A 22892-nucleotide genomic window follows, 5' to 3' on the forward strand; every position below is an offset into this window, starting at 1 on the left:
TTATCTTACGTTTCTAATCCATAAATATGGATGATTCTTTCACAATGAGATACAAATGTATTATACTCAAATTAAAAGAGCTCTAGGAAAATTCAATTAATGTCATCAATCAATTTGAAAAAAAAATAATAACTTTCTGTATTTGAATATCTTATCTCATCGCTTTATTTGATCAAATCGTGTTATTTTTTACTAGCTGTACCCAGCAATGCGTTGCTATGGCTGAGTACGGTTTTACATGGAAAAGAAAGAAAAAATTATGCACATATTTCAAATAAGTTTATTTGCACAATGTTTGCTGGTATGTAATATTTTAGAAGTTGTTTAAAAGCATGATGACAACCACATTTTTTTTTTATGAAACGTGTATTACTGTCACGATCAACAGATAGCGCTGCCATTGCAGTAAAAAATGGCTGTTCAAAAAATAAAACTTGTCACAGGTAAATAAAAACACGAGTTTTTGAATGCAATGTTGTGTAAAAATTTCAATGTAATCAATGAACTTATTTGGGAGATTTGAGATTTTGAAATAACTTACACATTTTCATTCAAGGAATGATAATAAACCGAGTTGGAAGCAGTTTTCAATTTTATTGTTTGAAAAAAAAATATTACCAGGTTATTTGTTAAGAATAAAAAAACATTTCTTTTCTTTAACGAAGTTACTAAAGTATGTTGTCGTTTTTTTTTTATTTATATATTTTTATTTTCCCTCTCTAAACACAAGTATCTACTTTATTAGAGAGGTAGAAACGTTATATATAAGATGTTCTGTATATTTACCTATTTTGTATTTAAAATATATTTTTGTAAAAAATAAAATAAAATAAAAAAATATATATAAGAAAAATTATGGGCAAATTTATTTTTTTGAATTAATGTTTTACTTTGTAAATACCACTATTTGTGGTATTTACTATGTAAAACATTAATTAAAAATGGATAGGTTTTACCACAATGTGACTGCTAAAATAAATAATGATTTTTTTTGTTAATATTTTTTTGCAAAAAATGCTCAATTATGAGCTAAGAATCAACAACTTTCAACCAACAAAAACTTGTTTATGAAACAGATCAAGGTTTGTGGATTATATATGTAGCAGGTAAAATAAGCAGGTAGATGGTGTTTGTATATAAGCAAAAACGGTAAAAAAATCAAATGGAATAATGACAGTATCGATTATTAAATTATTAAAACATTGATTATTTGAACTTGTATAAATTTATCGAAATAAGGAAGTCAAAGGGAGTGGGATCACTGATCAGGTAAGAAGTTGAAGATGAGAGGTAGAGAAACCAATAAAATTGAAATTTACCTGTGTAATACATATTTATTTTAAAGGTTCAAGGATTCGTAAAATGGGATATTAGACTCCTATAATATACAACATTTCGAGTGTGTCCAAATACTTGTTCACAAAATCTGGATTTTCTCCAATTATAGGAGCTATTTTCATATTATCTTTTGACATCTCATCAAAGATGAAGAAGAATATGGAAGTCTGGGCATTTCATTTTCATTCAAACCCTTACCCGCACCCCAATGATGCATAGGGCACGGCATCATACAAACGCAGTGTTATTTTGATCGTTAACACGTGAAGGAAAGGTGATCAGCCCTCCGCTTCAGCTACCAGTCCAGGGTAGTATGGAATAAATATTATTGTGAAAAAATCACACATATTTATTTGACCCCCCTGGGAATCGAACTCGGGACCTCCAGAACGATAGCCGAGCGTGCTGACCATTACACTACGGAGGCGGAGATTATTATTAGTTTTTCAAAATACAAGGTTTCTAAATTGGTTCATATATATATATATATATATATATATATATATATATATATATATATATATATATATATATATATATATATATATATATATATATATATATATATATATATATATATATATATATATATATATATATATATATATATATATATATATATATATATATATATATATATATATATATATATATATATATATATATATATATATATATAACTTACAAGAATTTGAGTAGTGTGGTGGTCAATAATGGGTAGAATTGGTGAGTGTTACACGTGTGTAAAAAGATCACTTAAACCAACCTATGACGGTCGTTAGCCCCGTAAATGCCCAGACTTCTATATTCTTCTTCATCTTTGATAAGATGTCAAAAAAATACCGTTTAATATAATTCTAAAGGTAAAGAAAAAATGATAAAATTATCAGTTGAAGCAAATAACATTTTTTCCATTTGTTTTAGGTTTCCTTCTTCTCAACCAGTCCGGAGCTGTCCAACAAACAACGTTTCGAGTACTTCACCAGAACCATCCCATCAGATCACTATCAGGTCAAGGCAATGGTAGACATTGTGCAAGAACTCGGGTGGAGCTACGTCAGCATTATTTACGAGGAATCCAACTATGGAATAAAGGTGCGCATGTTTATTTAACTGTCTTCAAATGGTATTAACAATTCGCTCACTCCTTTCAAGAACGTCATAAATCAAAAAAATTGATTTTTCAGGAAAACGTTTTTAAAGTTTTAAAATATAATACAATGTATTCAAAATAAATATCAAGCCACTTATTGAACTTCTTACTGTGCAACAGATCTGTTAAGGTAAAACCTTAAGGTTTTTTCTACATTTGAAAAATATTAAGTATATTTAAAAAAATAATTAAACAATACCTTTTCTTCAAAATGCTAAAACAACACTTCCTGCCCTGTAGCTGGTAAATATTAAGTTAAAAATATCCCACTTTTGCTGGGATATAGTACATTTTCTGGGTATTCCGAAAACATGCATAATGCAAATTGACGATTTTTAATTTATGACGTTCTTGAAAGGAGTGAGCGAATTCTCTGAAGCGTCTCTGACAATATATGTAAGTTTTACTTATGCATCCTCGAATATAATGTTAACTATTAGACACTGTCCGCCTCCGTGGTGTAATGGACAGCGTGTTTAGCTACCGTGCTGGAGGTCCCGGGTTCGATTCCCATGGGGGGTGAAAATAAATATTAGTGGTTTTACACTGTAATATTTATTTCATATTACTGTGGACTGGTTCCTGAAGCGCAAGAGTGATCATCTTGCCATCGTGTAAGTAATGATCATGATAACACTGTGTCAATTCGATGCAGTGCCCTATGCACCATTGTGGTGCTGATAAGGGTTTATTTTATTTTAGTTTTTTAGATATGAAACTTTGATTCCTTTCTCAACTAAAAGACACCCTTTAATCCTGATTTTTATTAAATTATGTGAAAATAAATTAAACCCTTTAATAAAACGTCAATTAATTTTTTTTTCATCAATGGTTACTAAATAAGAAAAACCGAAAATCGAAATAACATGAACATAATTATTTATGCATCAATAAAAAATTGTGAATAAAAAATTACACTCTTTAAATCTTTTATGTTTTTTTGTAGATGGTATTTAAAATATGAGCTTTAAATCACATTCATGATAGGATCATACGATACTTTTATTGTTTTTTTTTTAAATAACTTAATCATTAGGAATAATCCTTTTTCAAAATTCCCCATATAAAAATAAATATCAAATCTGTGTACCATAATCACAAAATTCAGAAATGTAAAAGATTACATATAAATTGACTCGAAAAATATACCCGGTTTTTTAATCTTATATTTCATAAGGTTTTTATAATGATAACGTATAAATGTACATATGATATATATATTTAGTTGTCATTGATATTAGGTACGGAATATACCATTGTACTATTATACAAACTAAAGTAAACATATGGTAATAAAATATCCTTTTTTATAAGAAGTCGTCAAATTTCATGTATTTTTCCCTTTAATTTTATGTTATATTTACAAATTGGGCTTACGTTTTACATCATGTTGATTTCAAATATGAAAATTGATATAAAGACAAATATTTGGTACTGAAAATTTTCTTTGATTTATCATGTACCATCAGAAGTAATTATGGTGTAATTGAGTTTTAAATTGATCTTTCCTTTGTCATTTTCTGAAAAATAATTTTATGTACTTATTGTTAATTCTCCTGATACTTACTTTTTTTTAAGAAAAATAAATAAAAATATACATTCAGGACCTGGTCAAATAACACAATATTAGTTAATAGTTAAAATAAATTTTAATTTTGAATAATTTATAAAGCACCATTTTCGCAGAATACTTCTTGAACGGTGGTTTTATGAAATACTTTTATTTTCTTCTTTATTTTGTTTTAGATTCTTTATTTTATAATTTTTCTCTATTTTTTTTCAACAATGTAACTTTACAAATATGACGCATTTAAAATATCCAAAATCCCTTTTTTTATTGGTGTCACCAAAACAAGTTAAGGCGAATTTCAAATTAATCGAAATAATAACAAAAACAGCTTTCAATATTGTGAATTTTCTTAAATTTGAGGGTGACACAAAAAAATCTTAAACAATAAATTTTATTTATTTATTTATTTATTTATTCACACAAACGCCCAGAGGGCTTTTACAAGTAAAAATTCAAGTTGCAAAAAAATATTGAGTTGTTATAAGTATAAGACAAGAACATTCAGATACGTAAAATTACAAGAAAGTATGATTTACGATACAAAAATTACATGAATAGTCTAGCTGACAGAAAACTATTGCCTGATGCTTGTTTATAGGCAAATAGGGAGTTGAAAAAAATGTCTGTAGCTTCACTGTGAGTGTAACAAAGATTATGGATTCATTATGGAATTTGCAAATCACATAATAAATACTAATCACTCATTTCACTCTCATAAATTAAAATTGTTACACCTTGTTCCATATAAAGGCCAAATTATGAATTATCTTGAAAATTTAGAAATCCAAAAAAACCTAAATTCTAATAATAATTTATTAAATAATATATTGTTTCAAAATTCTTCACCTTTGCTTTCCATTTTTCCTTTGTTTTCAAACTCCGCCCCTTGACTAACCCCTTCCCCTTAGTTTCCCTTCTCCTTATTTATAGAACAATTTTATATTTTATATATTTTCGTTATTATACAGAACTGAATGATGGAAGTTTAACTTCTGAAACATGTAGTCTATAATAAAACTCAAGTGGTAAAAAACAAGTGTTTTCTTTAATCATTGTAACATGTCTTACCACAAAGTTAATGCCGAAACAATAAATAAAATTACGGATTCATGTTATATTTATATAAAGTGAAAAAAATAATTGGAATACAATATTCTTGGGACCGTAGAAGTAACTGATATTGATTTGTTACTCGATAAACCCTATAATAAACTTTGTATGTCAAAATGTATTTTAGAATTAGAAACTTATTTCGGGTTTGTTTGCATACATTTCCAGGAATCTGGTTCAAAGAAGGGTTTCAATAAATAATGTTAAATTCAAAAAACATTTTCCATTCGCTGGGTTACCTCATTTTACCCTTGTAAGTAAATTGTAACTACTCTTTTCAGGCTTTCGAGGAATTAGAGGGGCTTTTATCAAAGCACAACATCTGTATCGCTGTTAAAGAAAAGCTCGTGAAGGATTCCGGAGTAGCGAAAGAAATCGCATACGACAACATTGTTTCCAAACTTCTTACGAAACCGAGGGCTCGGGGTATGTAAATATGAAATATCTTAATATTACATTCCATTTTTTCAGTGTATTTTCTCATTTCAAGGTCTTTTATTGAATAATTTCCTTCGTTCACGAGTACGGATTTTATACAGCCTTAAACATCTTTATGGTGCGATTATGTATATTAAAAAAGGACCCTTTCAACTATATACTTATAAGTATTTATCTTCTTTAAAAATGTTTCTTAAAAATAATTATTGATAGCAAAAATTTGAGTAATAAGAACGTAGTATACATATACGGAAATAAAAATAAGAAGGATAAAAAATATTTCATCAAAAACATTTTCTACTCAAAAAATTTAAAGAAATCGTATACCAAATTTACGAGGCGAATGTGGAATGTGGAGGAAGATCGAGGAAAATTTGCCAAATGATTTTGGCAAATTACTTAAAAGTTGTTTAAAAACTAGACATTGATAAGGAATTGGAAAAATCAACGGGTATATATGAAGAAATGCATGAATGTGAAAGAGGCGAAGATTGTTTGCAAAGACAGATTGGTATGGCGTTCTATTCTCGCTACCCACCCTTTTAGAGAAGTGGCGAAGTGGTTAAAAAGTTAGTTTGAGTAAGTTAATAATGATTTTTATACAATTTTTGGTTAAACCATTTAAGGTTTTCAATTTTTTAAAGAATAAAAAATTGTAAAAAAAATAAATGAACCCTCAAGTATGCAGTTTACAATATTAATTAAAAATAGAAGATTAATCAATAATCGATACATCCATGTCCTCGTAATTTTCATTTAAGATACAGAACTTTTTGAACCATATTTGAATAAGCATTAAAAAAAATCATATAAATGCTACCTATGTTTTTGAAATTTCAAATCAGAAAATAAAGGTTCCCTGTCAACTTTTATTTAATTAACTCAGTAAAAACGTCAAAATTTTTTTCAAATAGTCATAAAATGAAAATTCTTCATCCAGTCATCAACCAATCACCTCTTTTTACAAATTCATGATGTAAAAATAATTGACATGACATTTATATTTCAGGCTGGTGTAAATTTTTCGAATCACCATTTTACTTTTTATCTTAAAAATTCTCGTTATAATAAATCACGTGAAACGTCACAATGAAAACCATACTCTTTTCAATTTGTGAAAAACGCCTGGAACGCGTGCAAGTAAAAAAAGTAATAGGTAAATTCTCTACTCTAACTAAATGGCTCGAAAATGTTCGCTTTTATATGGGGAAAAGTCATGTCATTCTATAATATTTGACCATATATCCTGTGAAACGGCTATAACAGATTTCTCATGGGAAAATACGGTAAAATATATTCTTTAGCTATTTTCTATACTGGTGAAGATTTAAAAAAATAAGTCGGCTTTATTATTTGTAATACCGCCAATATTTTACTTTCAAGCTGTATATTCCCAATACTAGATTCATTCGTTGTAAATTTCAACAGAGGACATTTAAAATTCAAGGAAAATTGCTTGTAGTTTCAAGGACTCTTTGAACGACTAAAATATGGTTTTATATTCCGTGAATTTAAATGAACTACGCCCAAATTTATTGCTGATGGATTTGGCGGATATTAGAAATATACGCTTGATTCATTTAAGCCAGTGAAGGATGGCACCTTATATTTTGGTATTGAATTTATACTTTTATTTTTATCACATATTATTTTTTTAAACAATCTTTATAACATTTTTTTTTGAAATCTCAACAAATATTAAGAAGAAAATGGAAGTCTGGGTATTTACAGGGCTAACGACCGTCATAGGCTGGTTTAAGTGATCGCTTTACACACGTGTAACATTCACCATACGTGTAACATTCATAACATTTTTCCTCCTTCGTAGTGTAGTGGTCAGCGTGTTGACTACCGTGCTGGAGGTCCCGGGTTCGATTCCTAGGGGGATCAAAATAAGTATGGTTGATTTTCACTCCCACATTTATTTCATATAACCCTGGACTGGTACAAGAAGCGCAAGGCTGATCACCTTGCCTTCATGCAATTAACAATCAAGATAATACTGCATCGCTACGATGAAGTGCCCTATGCACCGTAAGGTATGGATGAGGGAATAAAAAAAATATATATTCACCATTTCTATCCATGATTGACAACCACACTATCCATATCTTGGAACTTCTAGATACATTGATTTGAGTGAATGTTACACGTGTGAAAAGTGATCACTTAAACCTGCCTAGACGGTCCTAAGCTCCATAAATACCCAGACTTCTATGTACTTCTCCATCTATATTGAGATTTAAAAATTTAATATTAACAAGTTAATGTTGGAATTATGTCACAATAACGACTAAAAATAATCGTTTGAAATTGGTACGTATGCTATGTAGCAAACTATGTTTGTACGATGTTGATAATGGCTTGGGGAGAAACGTAATCTAACACGTGCGATTTTTATAACCACGACTATCGTAAAATGAAACTACCAGCTTAAATGTTTTTTTTCTGTTTGAAACAAAGAAAAAGAGAAAACATTCCGATCTTTATTTATCTCATACAGGTACATATTTATTAGACATAGGAAATATTGGATAATAATAAACTATTCTGTTAAAACCATTTATGGCGTTATTCAAAAGCATTTTTTTTAAATTTATTAGATTGACGGGGGATTAAAATATTGTGTGCATTAAAAGTATGTATTAAATTGCTTTAAATTAGTCAGATCAGGAGTTGAAATTATCGGCTGGTATGTATATGACGAGGTGATTATTTTTTACAAATACAGATGAGTGGCGTTCTATCTTTTCTGCTTCACTCCACGGAGATGCAGCGTGATAGTTAGTTAGTAGGAAAGTTTCTTTAGTTAAATGTTATGCAACTTACTGTAATTAATATTTTATTATATTTATGTACAAACAATATCTGTACTGTAAAAACAAACGGCTGTAAAAGGCTAAAATTTTTGAACCACATCACTTTTATGATTTTTAGTAATTTAGAGTTATTGTTTCTTAGCCAAAAAAAGCCCATGTGCATTTACTACGCATAACAAATTTAAATAAATAAACAATTAAAATAATAATAATAAAACCCTTCTTCGCACCCCAATGGTGCATAGGGCACTGCGTCATATAAACGCAGTGTTATCTTGATCGTTTACACATGAAGGAAAGGTGATCAGCCCTCCGCTTCAAGGAACCAGTCCAGGGTAATATTGAAAAAAATCACTAATATTTATTTTACCCCCCTTGGGAATCGAACCCGGGACCTCCAGAACGGTAGCCGTGCGTGCTGACCATTACACTACGGAGGCGGACAAATAAACAAATAAACAATTAATATATTAAATAAAATGAACGTTTGGTAAAACACAATAGATACAAATCACTCATACCACTCTCACAAACTAAAATAATAACACCTTGTACCACACAAAGGCCAAATTATGAATTATTTAAAAAAATTAGAAATCCAAAAAAAACTTATGTCTGACTTTAATTCAATAAATGATATATTGTTTAAAAAAATTTCACCTTTACTACCATTTTTCCTTTATTTTCAAACTCCACCCCCTTGACTAACCCGCCTCCCTAACTATCCCTATCCTTATTTACGAGTGTAAAACATACTATTATTAATTATGTTTTAGTTTACATTTAGACCTCAAGATGGAAGCTTGGGTTTCTTAACTAGTAGTCATAAATAAACTCAAGTGGTACAAACACTTTTACGATTTTTCGGTAAAATTTATAAAAACGTGTATCGATCACTATGCAACCGTCTATTTAAGTTACTAAAATCGTTTGAAATGTGCAAATATCAAATGAAAGCAGAATTCTCAAAAGCTTAATTTTAGGTGCTAATGCATTAATTAGCCATTTTCAAGTTATTTATCATTTGTTCATACAATACAATGGTGACAACTCCTTGTCATTTCTCCAATAACAATATTGGCAGTTAGCAGATTTCTTGACAGTGATAAACGGGTACTCCAAACATCCAACAACAAAGCTTCATCCAAGCGTATGATAATCATGAATCGGTCCGATTGGGTAACCTTAGAGATGAAATTTAGGGGAAGAAGGACTGTTTTACAAGAAACATAGTACCAGAGCTTAAATTTATAATTCTCTCAATAACTGGCCTATCACGGTATTAGAAAATCTATTTCCCGAAATAAGGAATTCTATTTACCATATCTTAGTACATATTTGAATGTAAATTTAACTAAATTACTTTGTGTTATACATAAAATGATGACAATTGGATGCAATTGTAGTCAAGTGTGACAGACACGGTACACGCTAGACTGTGAAACTGGTGTCGCGAGATCGATTCATATCAATCAATTTATGTATTTGTGGTATTTCTTACACATTCAATATTCCTTTCTTTACTCTCCTACCAAAAAACAAGCTTCTTGAATATAAGCTTAGCAAGTTATAATAATTTTTTACAGTTCATTTTAAATATCAAGGATTATCCCTTACGTTATCAAAAAAAATTAAAAACATAATTGTAATAAAAATAACATGGATTGAATATTAACGATATTTTTTGCATCTATTTTGCATTAATTTTGTAAAATAACATACTGTGCACGACATGAAAGATACATAATGAAGCACTTTTTTGAGACTACTCTTGAGTTGATAAATGTAAATACGACTAGTTTCGAGAAATATAGATATTCCCATCTTCTGTTGATAAATATAAAAATTAAATACTTCTATAAGGCCACGTCTGAGTTTTTTTTTATGTAAACCCGAAGTGTTTCGAAATATACAGATATTGTTATCAACCGATGAAAATATGAATAAAACACCTACAGTTCACAAAACTAGTCGTGTTTATACTAATGAACCCATTATGAAACTTTTTCTTCAATATAAATAGGTTTCAATTTAGTACAACATTTATTTTATTTTTACTATTTTCTTTTTCACATTTCACCTACACATGAACTGATCTTGCTTTTATCTATGAAATATATCAGAAATGTGAAAGAAGGCGCAAAAGAATATTGTAAGAGAGGGTTATATCATTCGTAGTGCTGCCGATAACCGATGTTGGTTGAATCGTTTCCTAGAGAAATATAAATCTCTGGTTTTTCCATTTGGCTTGTCGGGAAAATCTTCATATCTGATCACGGGATGCTTGACTATTTTATTGTCTACGATCCAAGTTGGATACCTCGAGGCGTATTGCGTTACTCAGAAGAGAACTGTAGAAAACTAGAGACTCGCCGACTGACTGCGGTAAACCACCCAAGTTTATTAGAACTTTCAAACTTATAACTTTTCTCATATGAACTTTCATCTTTCTTCGATTGACATTTTGTTAAGTTATTTCAATCTTCAGTTTCTCAAGTGATATTACAAATAAAATCTTACTGAACATATCATAGTTCTTTTCATATATCTAGACGTTTTGGTATCGGAAAATTTGTTGTAATACTATACTCTCAATACTCTCAAAATATTCTAAATACTCTCAACTAATACTAGTTGAGAGAATTTGCCTTTTGAACATAAGTCTTTTACGAAAATAAACACATTTTTTAATGATTTGAGTATAACTTGGTTAAAACCATTGTTTTTTAAATGTTGATATTTACTATGGTAAATTTAAAAAAATCATAGAAATTACCACAAAGTGATTGCCTAATAAATATACTATTTTTGATCTGAATAATTTTTGTTATTAAATAATTCTTTCTGATTGAATTTAACACATTTCTTCTCTCAAATATTTTATTTATATATTTTACAAAATGTTATAGATGTTCAAAATGTGAGCAGTTTGGGCATATAGAACGAATGGGTGAAAAAAAATAGCTAAATGAAATTATTCAGGTGAATTTAGTTAGAAATAGGAGCAAGGAAAGGCCAAAGAAAACTTCAGGTATTTTAAAAAAACACAATCAGGTATTTTAAATACAGTTGAAATAATCGGCAACGCGTAAGATGCATGAATTTGGAATAGGCAAAGATTGTTTCCAAAGACAGATTGATATGGAGTGGTATTTTCTCTATCTAACTCTGTAGGGAAACAGCGTGACGGTGAGTGAGTTCTGTTTTTAAGCAAGACAAGCAGAATAACAGAAATAGGTAGAGTACCCTGGATTGCAAAAGTTTGACACTACTTATTTGTACGAATCCTTTGAGAAAATTATGAAAAAAATAAATTATTATGCCTGTACAACAATAAATGCCTCCTTCTTTAATAATTTTTTTCTGCAAATACATTTATGAACCAACACATAATTCAATTACTGATTTGGAATACCTGCATAATTTTGAAAACGATATTATGGTAAATTCAATTTCGCTTTCAAAGTTTCAACTTCTGCATCGACCGTTGTGATAGACTTTGATACTTGAAATGGTAATGGTTTAAAGTTACCTTAAAATGAATTCATACAGATTATAATATCTTCAACATGTGTTTATCTTTATTTCATACATAATACATTTTACATTTAGTATAATTGTATTATATACAAAGAAAGAAACCCTGCGGCTTAACATTCATACAAATTTGATCATTCATTTCTCATTTTCTACTTTGTAATCTTCCATTCTACTGTATTCTTTAGAAGAATCCGTATGTGAAAACGTTTTCAACGAAAAAAGCTTCAAAGTAAAACATAAATTCAAAGACTTTATTTTATGGAGTCGCACCCGTTCTTATTAATAATAAAAAAGTATTATAAGAAAAAAACTGAGAGAATATTAAATAAAACGATTTTATTACAGAAAACTGTTTTTCCTTTCCACATATCTGTCCTCTGCATCTGATACAGTTTATGGCACGTTTCAGAAATATTTCAGACTTTATGGCAGTGAGGGTGTTTTACTATTTTGAAACGTTTTCCTAACCGACTTGTGAAACTTATTTTGAGCAATATATTTCAGCGGCTTAGCAGTTCTTCGATTTTTTAACGTTTCTAGAATTTTCAAACCTTTTTCGTCCATTCTACAGTAAAACAGTAAGTGCGTTTAGCTACAGTGTTGGAGATGCGTCCAATTTACAGTGGCGTTCTTAATGAATATGAAAAAACAACATTTTGAGTGTGTCCAAATACTTGTCCACAAATATGGATTCAAATTTCTATTATAGGAGTTATTTATCATATTATTGTTTGACATCTCAAGATAGATGAAGAAGAATATGGAAGTCTGGGCAATTACAATGCTTACGACCGTCATAAGCTGGTTTAAGTGATCACTTTACACACTTGAAACATTTACCAATTTTATCCATTATTGACAACCACACTACTCAAGTTCTTGGAAGTTCTATACATATTGTTCAAATTCAAAACATATATGAATTTACTAGAATTTCACTTGAGACATCTAAAGTGAGATGTAAAAAACTTTTTATTGAGCAGAAACTCTTTCATTTGTATGAGAAATCTATATTATATATTCTTCACCTTTGTTGACATGTCCAAAAAATAATAATAAAAATCTCCTTATTGGAGATAATCCACATAACACTGAGATTGTGTCCAAGTATTTGGACACTATTAGTATTACTAATAGAGTCCAAAATTGGACAGTATTCATAATAATAAAAACATAAAATTGATATCTGAGTAATTAGGTTTTTTATATTAAAAATAAAAAATGTATTAAAATAAAATTATTATATATTTTTGCCATTTTTTTCCGTAACATGGGCTTACATTCGTTACCAACAAATACGACAAAATCGTATTAAATTTCGTTCATATTTATTTTTCCATTTCAAATTCTCTTTTTCTGGAAAATGGGTCTACAAATCCGTTATTTTGGTCGTGAATCCCTATTCATTACAAAATAGCTTATTTATAAATATGAAAGCGTGGGATAATTGGATAAAGGCGAATTACCCAAATTCCTAGAGATTTCATCTCTAATATAAAAGATTCTTTTTGATACAACATACCTTGACTTTCAAAAAAAAATTTTTTTTTAAATCATCAAGGGATTATTCCACCAGCTAAGACGATGCAACCCCAAGTGCCCTAATATTATTATTCTATTCCTACTTTATATTCTTCCACAATATTCATTCGACTTATTACTTAATAAACCATTTGAAAAAAATATAAACTTTTTGTAAATCTAATTCTATGACCATCACGCCGTTTTCCCGTAGAGTAGGCAGGGAGAATAGAACGCTACACCAATCTGTATTTGCAAACAATCGTTGTCTCTTCCACATTCATGCATCTCCTCATACATACGCGCTGATTATTCCGACTCCTGACCCGATCACTTTCAAGCATCTGAAATACTTGATCCTTGATCATGCCAAGTTTTCCTCGGTCTCCCTATGCTTTTATTACCAACCATATTCGCCTCACACATTCATTTGACTTTCCTTTCTTCATTCATTCGATTCATATACCCAAACCATCACAACGCTTATCTCAGCCATGCATTCTTTCCTTATATTCGCCATTCGAGCATCTATCATACAACATTTTGCTGCACATTCGTCTGAGAGAACGCCTTTCGACGGCATCCGGTCTACTTTCATCCATCTATTGACAACTTCATGTTCTACTTCCAAACATTGTCTATATTTATAAATGTGAATTGAATATTATATGAATCGGTTATAAATTTGTATTAAATAAATATGTTTTAAAATATGTATTTATTTATCGTACGGACATAATTTATCACATCACATAGACATTCTCAATACAAATTAAAACAATTGCACAGATATAAGTCAAAGTATAGGTAAAAATAGGTAAAAATATAAAAGTGTCCTTCTTCAAATATTCAGTAAAATATTTCAAAACGGTAATATGTTTTAAAGGAAAATAAGATTTCATTTAAGGTGAGGTACCTTCATTTTGTATTAAATTCTCAATAAAAATTATAACAAGAGCGCAAATGTAAGGTAAAATATAGGTAAAAGTGGTTAAAAATTTCATAGTGTCATTTTTCAAATATTCAGTGAAATAAACTTTATAAAATTTAAGAACTTTGTTTTAACCACTTTTTATTATTGGTACACTTTAACCAATCGGTTTCGACAAGAACCTTGTTTCAATCAGGGTTTTATATATTCTAAAATAATAAAAACATTAAAATACTCATAGTTAATTACATTCCATTACCAATAAGGGTAAATTATGGTAAGGGAATTTAATTAACCATGAGTATTTTTATGTTTTTGATGTTTTAGAATTTAATTAACCCTGATGATGGCAAGATTCTTGTCGAATCCAGTTGGTTAAAGTGTACTAATAAAAAAAGTGGTCAAAACAAAGTTGTTTAATTTTATAAAGATTTTAAAATGCACCACAAAGTATCTGCGAAGAACATTCAAGAAATTCAGTGAAATATTACGAAACGGAAATATATTTTATGCAACGTAAAAATTAATTTAACGTGTGGTTCCTACATTTTGTTTTATTTTCATGACAATACGAGTTGTGTAAGGGGACCCTTTTCATTTACCTACCTATAAAGTATACATGTACATAATATTAGCTTAATCTTTATCTTCAAAGGGGTAAGCCGCAGCAGTAATGAAGTAACCGACATCATTACTGCCTTTCAAACGACGGGATATTAGGGGTTGGTTATGTTTTGTAATCAAATATTATTATGATCACCGTTCCCTAATGTATAAAACATATGTATATATTTTGTTTAGTATATGATTACGCATATAGAAAACAAATTCTACTTTTTGTATTTTCAACAAAAACATGAATAGTAATTTTATTTATTTTTGTTTTACCTCGTGGGGGCATTGTCAATGTGCGTCAAAGACATATTTACATACGTTAGCACAAAAAATCGATAAGGGGGATTATATAAATGTTTAATTTTTGAAATATTCAAAATGTCATATTAAAAAAAAATAATGCTGGATCAATAAATAATATCTAGAAACAATTGAAATTCAGAAAAATACAAAGAATTATAAACCCAGAAGTAGCAATATGACAATGACTCTCCCCCCTTTTGCCTTTGTTTCCACCGATAAAAAATACATAAAAATAATAAATGAATAAATATAAGAAACACCTCCTACCCTCTCTTCAACCTTCAACATCCCTAAAATACATCTATAATATTTGGACTTAACGTCACATTCAACGGGTTTGGTGCCACTCCGTGCAATTCTGCGCTCACCAGGCCGGCCATACAAAATATGCGCGTAAACGCGCTTTGTTTGAGCTTGTCGCAAGCCAATATCAAATGAAATTAATTGCTTTTTTTTTAAATAAGAAAATATAGAAACATCTTTCAGAAGATCAAGAAATACTAAAATATAACAATTTACCATATTATCAAAGTTACAGTCATCTTTCTAACAGCTTTTACATTTTTGATGAAAAAATCACGGCCTGCTGGGTACGGCCTTATAAATACCTTCCGCCATTGAAAGGGTTAAAAATAATGCAGAATGCATCAAAACACGACACAATAGATTTTTAGAAATTATGGTATTTACTAAGTAAAACTAACATTAAAAATAAACTACTTGTTAACAACATTTTCAGTGTGTCCAAATATTTGTTCACAAATCAGGATTGTATCCAATCTCCGATTGTCTCCAAGTCTCCAATTATAAGAGTAATTTATCATATTATTTTTTGACATCTCAACATAGATAAAGAAGAATATGAAAGTCTGGGCATTTAAGGGGCAATCGAAAATTCTATTGATTATTGTACAATGTTTCAAAATTGGATCATATACCTATATAGAACATTAAAAAATTTGAGTAGTGTGGTTGCCAATCATGGGTAGAATTTGTGAATGTTTAAAGTGATGCTTAAACCATCCTATGACGGTCGTAAATGCCCAGACTTACATATTATTCTGCATCTCTATTAAGATATCAAAAAAATAGTATGATAAATATCTACTTATACTTGTCAAGCATTTTAAAATTGATATATATTCGTAATGTCGTTGAAAAGACGATTGGAAAAATGTTCAAGTATTGTGCTCTAGTATAAACTATGACAAGTTAGTATATTAGATAGCTATATGCCACGTAGGAAGTATGGGAGCTATTGGCGTTCGCCTCATAAACTAAATATATTGGCAGAGGGAGCGCTTGTCGGGGTAAATGGTAAATAGGGGTGGCTATAGCGTGGAGACAATTTTTCGCTAAAGTGCCTCCGTAAATTGGATTTTTCGCGGCCACACATGATCGGGGAACGTATTTTCCTGTACGATGGCACACTTTGATAGATAGCGGATTATTATTTAAGTGATTAAATAGTCGTCCACTTTGATACTCGCGAAATAAGAAAAAAATACATTTATCTTTTTATTTCTTGAATGTTTTCTGCGGATACTTTGTGGCACATTTTATAAACTTTATAAAAATAATTTACTTTGTTTTCACCACTTTTTTATTAATACAATTTAATCTACCGGTTCCGACAAGAACCTTGTCATCATCAGGGTTTATTTTAATTCAAAAACATTAAAAACAACAAAAAAAAACAATAAAACCTTTAAATATTTTGGAATTAAAATAAACCCTGATGATGACAAGGTTCTTGTCGAAACCGGTAGGTTAAATAGTATTTATAAGAAAAAGTGGTAAAAACAAAGTTTATTAATTTTATATTTTTTTTTCTTTGTAGAAGCATTGTTTACATTGTGGTATGGTAATAAAACATTCTCCTTATTCATCGTAAATGTCTTTTAATTTTTAAGTCGCATTACACAACGTAAACGATGAATGATAAGGAGTGTTAAAAATAAAATGTATTTATTTGTATGCATACAAAAATTGCGTGTAAGATTTTTTCTACAGACACAAATCAGGACAGGAATCCAAACAAATAATATTCCTCACAAAGATCTTTCTAAATGCGTTTTTGGTATCAACATTTTTTATTGATATCTCAAAGCTTACGATCTCTCATTGGCTTGTTTGAGTGACAACTTTATATATTGTGCAATATTTACCATTTTACCCAAGATTGATAGCCACATTTATGAAATTTCGGAAAATTGTATATATACCTCTGAGTAAAACTGACATATTTAATATAAAATAAAAAGATTTCTACCCTTATATTTTCGTGAAATGTACATGAGATTATTTTCGAAATAATTTGAGATACTAGGAGAGTTTTGAAAATGTAATTTTCAAACTCATTTCACTAATTTCAGACGTATTTTAGGCAAAAAAACTTCATGTATAACTGTCAAATTGGGAAAATCTAGTATGTGACACTTAAAATACTTTATAACAAGTTTGGTAGGAATTATATTAAATCAATATATATATAAAGCAAAAAAATCTATAGCAAAATAAATAATAAAGCATTTAGTAGTTTGGTTGAGCTAAGTATCAAAAGTAACGTCGTTATTTTAATAAAAATACGGAGTTAAGTTGGCTTAGCAAAAATTAGTTTTGAAATTTAAAAAAAAAAAAAAAATTTTTTTTTTTTTATCCTATTAAAACTAAGGTGTAGGTATTAAAACTTCATTATTTATTTCATTCATTAGTAAAAGTATCTTTTGGCCTAAATGAAGCATTACTCGGTAAAAATGATATATTTTTTTTTCGTTTTTTGCTTGTTATTTCCTGATTTGTAAATAATTCTTTAATTTTTTTATGGAAATCACAAAAAAAAATTTACTTACCACTAATTTTTCGTGCATTATGTTTCAAAGGTGAATATAAATAACTTCGGTACTCAAACTATACCAAATGAATCAACAAGCTAAATTATAAATTAAACAACATTTTGAGTGTGTCCAAATACTTGTTCACAAAATCTGGATTTTCTCCAATTACAGGAGTTATTTTCATATTATTTTTTGACATCTCATCAAAGATGAAGAAGAATATGGAAGTCTGGGCATTTACGGGGTGAAGTTTTAGTGATTCATGAACAAGGTTTCTAAATTGGTTCATATATATAGAACTTCCAAGAATTTGAGTAGTGTGGTTGTCAATAATGGGTAGAATTGGTGAATGTTACACGTGTGTTAAGTGATCACTTAAACCAGCCTATGACGGTCGTAAGCCCCGTAAATGCCCAGACTTCCATATTATTCTTCATCTTTGATGAGATGTCAAAAAATAATATGAAAATAACTCCTGTAATTGGAGATAATCCAGATTTTGTGAACAAGTATTTGGACACACTCAAAATGTTGTAAATAAATTATCTGGTCAAATTATAAGCTTAATAATAAAAATGAAAATGGTATTTTCTGGCGTTTCTAATGTGTGTGATTATAATCCGGGATTCGGATCTCACATACTAATATAAGAGTTTCTGCTTAATAAAAAGCTTCTTTACATCTCACCAATAGATGTCTCTAGTGAAGTTTTAGTGATTCATGAACAAGGTTTCTAAATTGGTTCATATATATAGAACTTCCAAGAATTTGAGTAGTGTGGTTGTCAATAATGGGTAGAATTGGTGAATGTTACACGTGTGTAAAGTGATCACTTAAACCAGCCTATGACGGTCGTAAGCCCCGTAAATGCCCAGACTTCCATATTCTTCTTCATCTTTGATGAGATGTCAAAAAATAATATATAAATTAAACATCTGTTTTTAACCATACGAGTATTATATTTTGTCACAACTAGTTTCAGAAGCTACAAATGCTTCCATCTACGGGTTTGAATATAAACTATAAATGGAAGCATCTGAAGCTTCCGAAACTACATTGTCGTAATAAAATATAATACTCATGTGGTAAAAAAAACAGTGTTTTATTTGCATTTTAATCGTTGTTGCATAAACAATACAGAAACAATAAATAACATATCTATCTACCAGTTACTTTAAGGAAAAAAATACAAGAAATCATTGAAAAGAATTAGATAAATAAAATCAGAACAAATTCAAAGAAAAAATTGTTTTCTTAAATTTGTAGTCGGCATTATGGCCACAGTTCATCGACGAAATAATTAAGTATATACATAAGTGGTTTGTAAATGTCCTTACATTGGACTAGCAACCGTGAGAAGGTTAATAACGCTTACCTGAACAATGTCCTATATTATTGGTAATGTCAGGATTAAAGCTGACTTTTGTATTCTTGGCTTAGTTGTCCTTACACCCGGATAATTAACCCTATTGCGTAACACACTTGAACCAACATAGAAGGATCATCGTTAAAGCCCCATTGGGTTCATTATGTTAATTGATATTTTTAATTCGTTCTTGTTTTCCTCCTTTTTGTTGTACCTTTTGTCCGCCTCCATAGTGTAATGGTCAGCACGTTCGGCTACCATACTGGAGGTCCCAGGTTCGATTCCCAGGGGGGGTCAAATAAATATTAGTGATTTTTTCACCGTAATATTTATTCAATATAACCCTGGACTGGTACCTGAAGCGGAGGGCTGATCACCTTTACTTCATGTGTTAATGATCAAGATAACACTGCGTTTATATGATGCAGTGCCCTATGCACTATAGGGTGCGGATAAGGGTTTGAATGAATGTTGTACCGAATTTGATCAAAGCTTTTTGAAATAAAAGTTCTCTTTCCAACCAAAAATCGAAAACCGATATAAGGTATATCTATAGTATATTTGCCGAGATTTATTTTTTATCGTGATATTTTAACAACTGTTGATTATTTAAAATTAACACTTGTAGTAGACAACTAATTCTATTTTATTTTACAAGACTAGTTTCGAAAACTACAGATGTTTTCATAGACAGGTGATCACAGAAACTTACAGCTATTTGTCATTTCACAAAGTCAATGCAAAATCAATTAATAATATACATTTTTATGTTATTTTGGGTTTTTTTGTTGTATACTTAAAATATTTATAACTTTTTTTCAAATTATTGGTATTGGTAAATTTAATTAAAATCATTTGAAAATGTTATATGGGCCTTAACACGATAAATATGGTAAGTAATAATATATGCAATGCAATGTAAAAAAAAACCTTCTATATTAAACATGAAATTGTATTTTTATTTACCCTACTACATATTAGGCATAAAATGTGTATTGATAAAAAACATGATTGTTATAATTATAAGGTACGTTTTGAACTTAGTACGAAGATTTAAATAACGATTTCATTTCAATTTTTTTTCCAAATCGATAGTTCTCGGAGGAACATAACTCATGTTTTTTTTTCAAATGCAGAGTTTTGAAGCGGTATAATCTCTTAAAGTCTCTTTAAGAGCTTAGAAAAAGCTCGTTGCATGATTATTTACCCTACTTATATGGCATAAAATGTGTTTTGATATTTTGTTTATAATTTTTAAACGTTTCATTAGAAATTCCGATAAATAAATTCTTCATTTAATATAGTAAAACAACAATAATTTAGTTTTCTTCACTTTTATTTTATTTAAAAAATAAAATAATTGTTAAAAAAACTTTGCTGTTGTTTAAAAAATAATTAATAGATTTATATTATCCACTGACACTTCGTGATGGAATTGCATTTTTAATTTATTATTAGATTAAAACCAATATTTTTAGCTTTTCCACTTTTTTATTTGACCAGCGACCGGGTTTCATCGTTACCGACATCATCAGACCAGTCTGATGATGTCGGTAACGATGAAACCCGGTCGCTGGTCAAATAAAAAAGTGGAAAAGCTAAAAATATTGGTTTTAATCTAATAATAAATTAAAAAATAATTGTTAAAAAACATCATTTTGTTTGATATAAAAAATATATAAATCACTAGGTTTTATTTATGTCAAAAAAATTAACGTTTCTTTTGCAGACGCTAGTAGCGTGTTCAGTCGTCTACTTTTAATATCTCACGGATAATCATGTATGAAATAGCTTACGTAAAGTAAATGGATATAAATCTTTTGGACATTAAATTGTATACAAGTGATTCGCTACACTGATACGGTAAGAGTGAAAACGTGACTGTATTGTTACCGTTGACGTAATGAATCACCGGAATCCATCTTACGTAAATTTCTTGTAAGTGTCTGAAAAGAAATTGCCTCACATCTCGTACCAAATTGCTGTCTTTACGTTTAAATGGGTGAAAAGAAATGTTCTGAGCCCTCCGACCCACGACAACGTCTTTTTATCCCTAAAAGCCAAAAATTAATTTAAATTTTTATGCAAATCTTGATGCAGTACTTAGTCACTTTCCCTTTTGATATAAATTTAAATATATTTTACGTTTCTGAGAGTCAAGGGGTTCAGAACACTTACATTAACTTTCGTTTAGTGACGCGGGTCGGAAAAATCTAGCACTCAAGCCTTAACAGAAAATTCATGGTTCGATATTTCATTTGGATTCTTTTAACGAAATAATTTTAAAGTTTGAATTCCAATTGCAAATAAAAAAATGGCAGAAGTCAAAATTACTTTTGAAGTTTTAATATTTAAATAATAATAAAGATATTTCTATTAATTATTGACTCGGTATTAACTTTATAGAATGGCCGTTGATAAGTTTTACTTAAACAACTGTAGTTTTTGAAACTAGACGTGCTTGATGAAATAAAACTCAATAAGGTATTATAAATAGATACGAGTATTTCTTGTACCTTCCATCTTCATATTTTATACCACTGTGTAAGTATTTGTAAACAGATTGCAATAATCTTTTAACAATTAATTTCCTTATATACAACATTTTGAGTGTGTCCAAATACTTGTTCACAAAATCTGGATTATCTCCAATTACAGGAGTTATTTTCATATTATTTTTGACATCTCATCAAAGATGAAGAAGAATATGGAAATAGTGAAGTTCTATTGATTCAAGAACAAGGCTTCCAAATTCTTGGAAGTTCTGTATATATGAACCAATTTACGAAGTTTTAATATTATTTTATCAAGGGTACATCTGTATCATAACATTTTAAGTGTAGGTACCCAAATCCTTGTTCATAATAGATTTATATTATCCACTGACACTTCGTGATGGAATTGCATTTTTAATTTATTATTAGATTAAAACCAATATTTTTAGCTTTTCCACTTTTTTATTTGACCAGCGACCGGGTTTCGTCGTTACCGACATCATCAGACCAGTCTGATGATGTCGGTAACGACGAAACCCGGTCGCTGGTCAAATAAAAAAGTGGAAAAGCTAAAAATATTGGTTTTAACCTTGTTCATAAATCTGTTTGAGTATTTTTTACATTTTGACATATTAACATGGATGAAAACTTATTTTTTATCATTGTTTAAATCTCAAAATGTCTTCATCTTCCTGGCTACATCCCAGCTTATTGTCTTTGTAGACTGGGGTCAGCTCTCCTCGTCCTCAGGTCCTTCTGCTCTGGACAACGTCACCTATGCCATGCCTTCGAATAATGTTATCTTTCTGCTTCACCCATGAATTCCTTGGTCTTCTTCTTGATAACTTTCTATGTA

General features: G+C 29.5%; 1 protein-coding gene across 1 annotated transcript in view; it reads left to right on the top strand.

The window, feature by feature from the left end:
- mtt (mangetout) overlaps window positions 1–22892 on the top strand; it is a 206999-nt gene that overhangs the window by 16150 nt on the left and 167957 nt on the right. The window contains exons 2-3 of the mRNA XM_088271556.1: window positions 2263–2433; window positions 5453–5597. Coding sequence (XP_088127682.1) covers window positions 2359–2433; window positions 5453–5597 — 220 coding nt within the window. The 5' untranslated portion in view covers window positions 2263–2358. The remainder of the gene's footprint in view (window positions 1–2262; window positions 2434–5452; window positions 5598–22892) is intronic.

Source organism: Brachycentrus maculatus, unplaced genomic scaffold (assembly GCF_059751285.1).
Source record: "Brachycentrus maculatus isolate JH-2025_06_01 unplaced genomic scaffold, ASM5975128v1 h1tg000448l, whole genome shotgun sequence".
NCBI classification, from domain to species: Eukaryota; Metazoa; Arthropoda; class Insecta; order Trichoptera; family Brachycentridae; genus Brachycentrus; species Brachycentrus maculatus.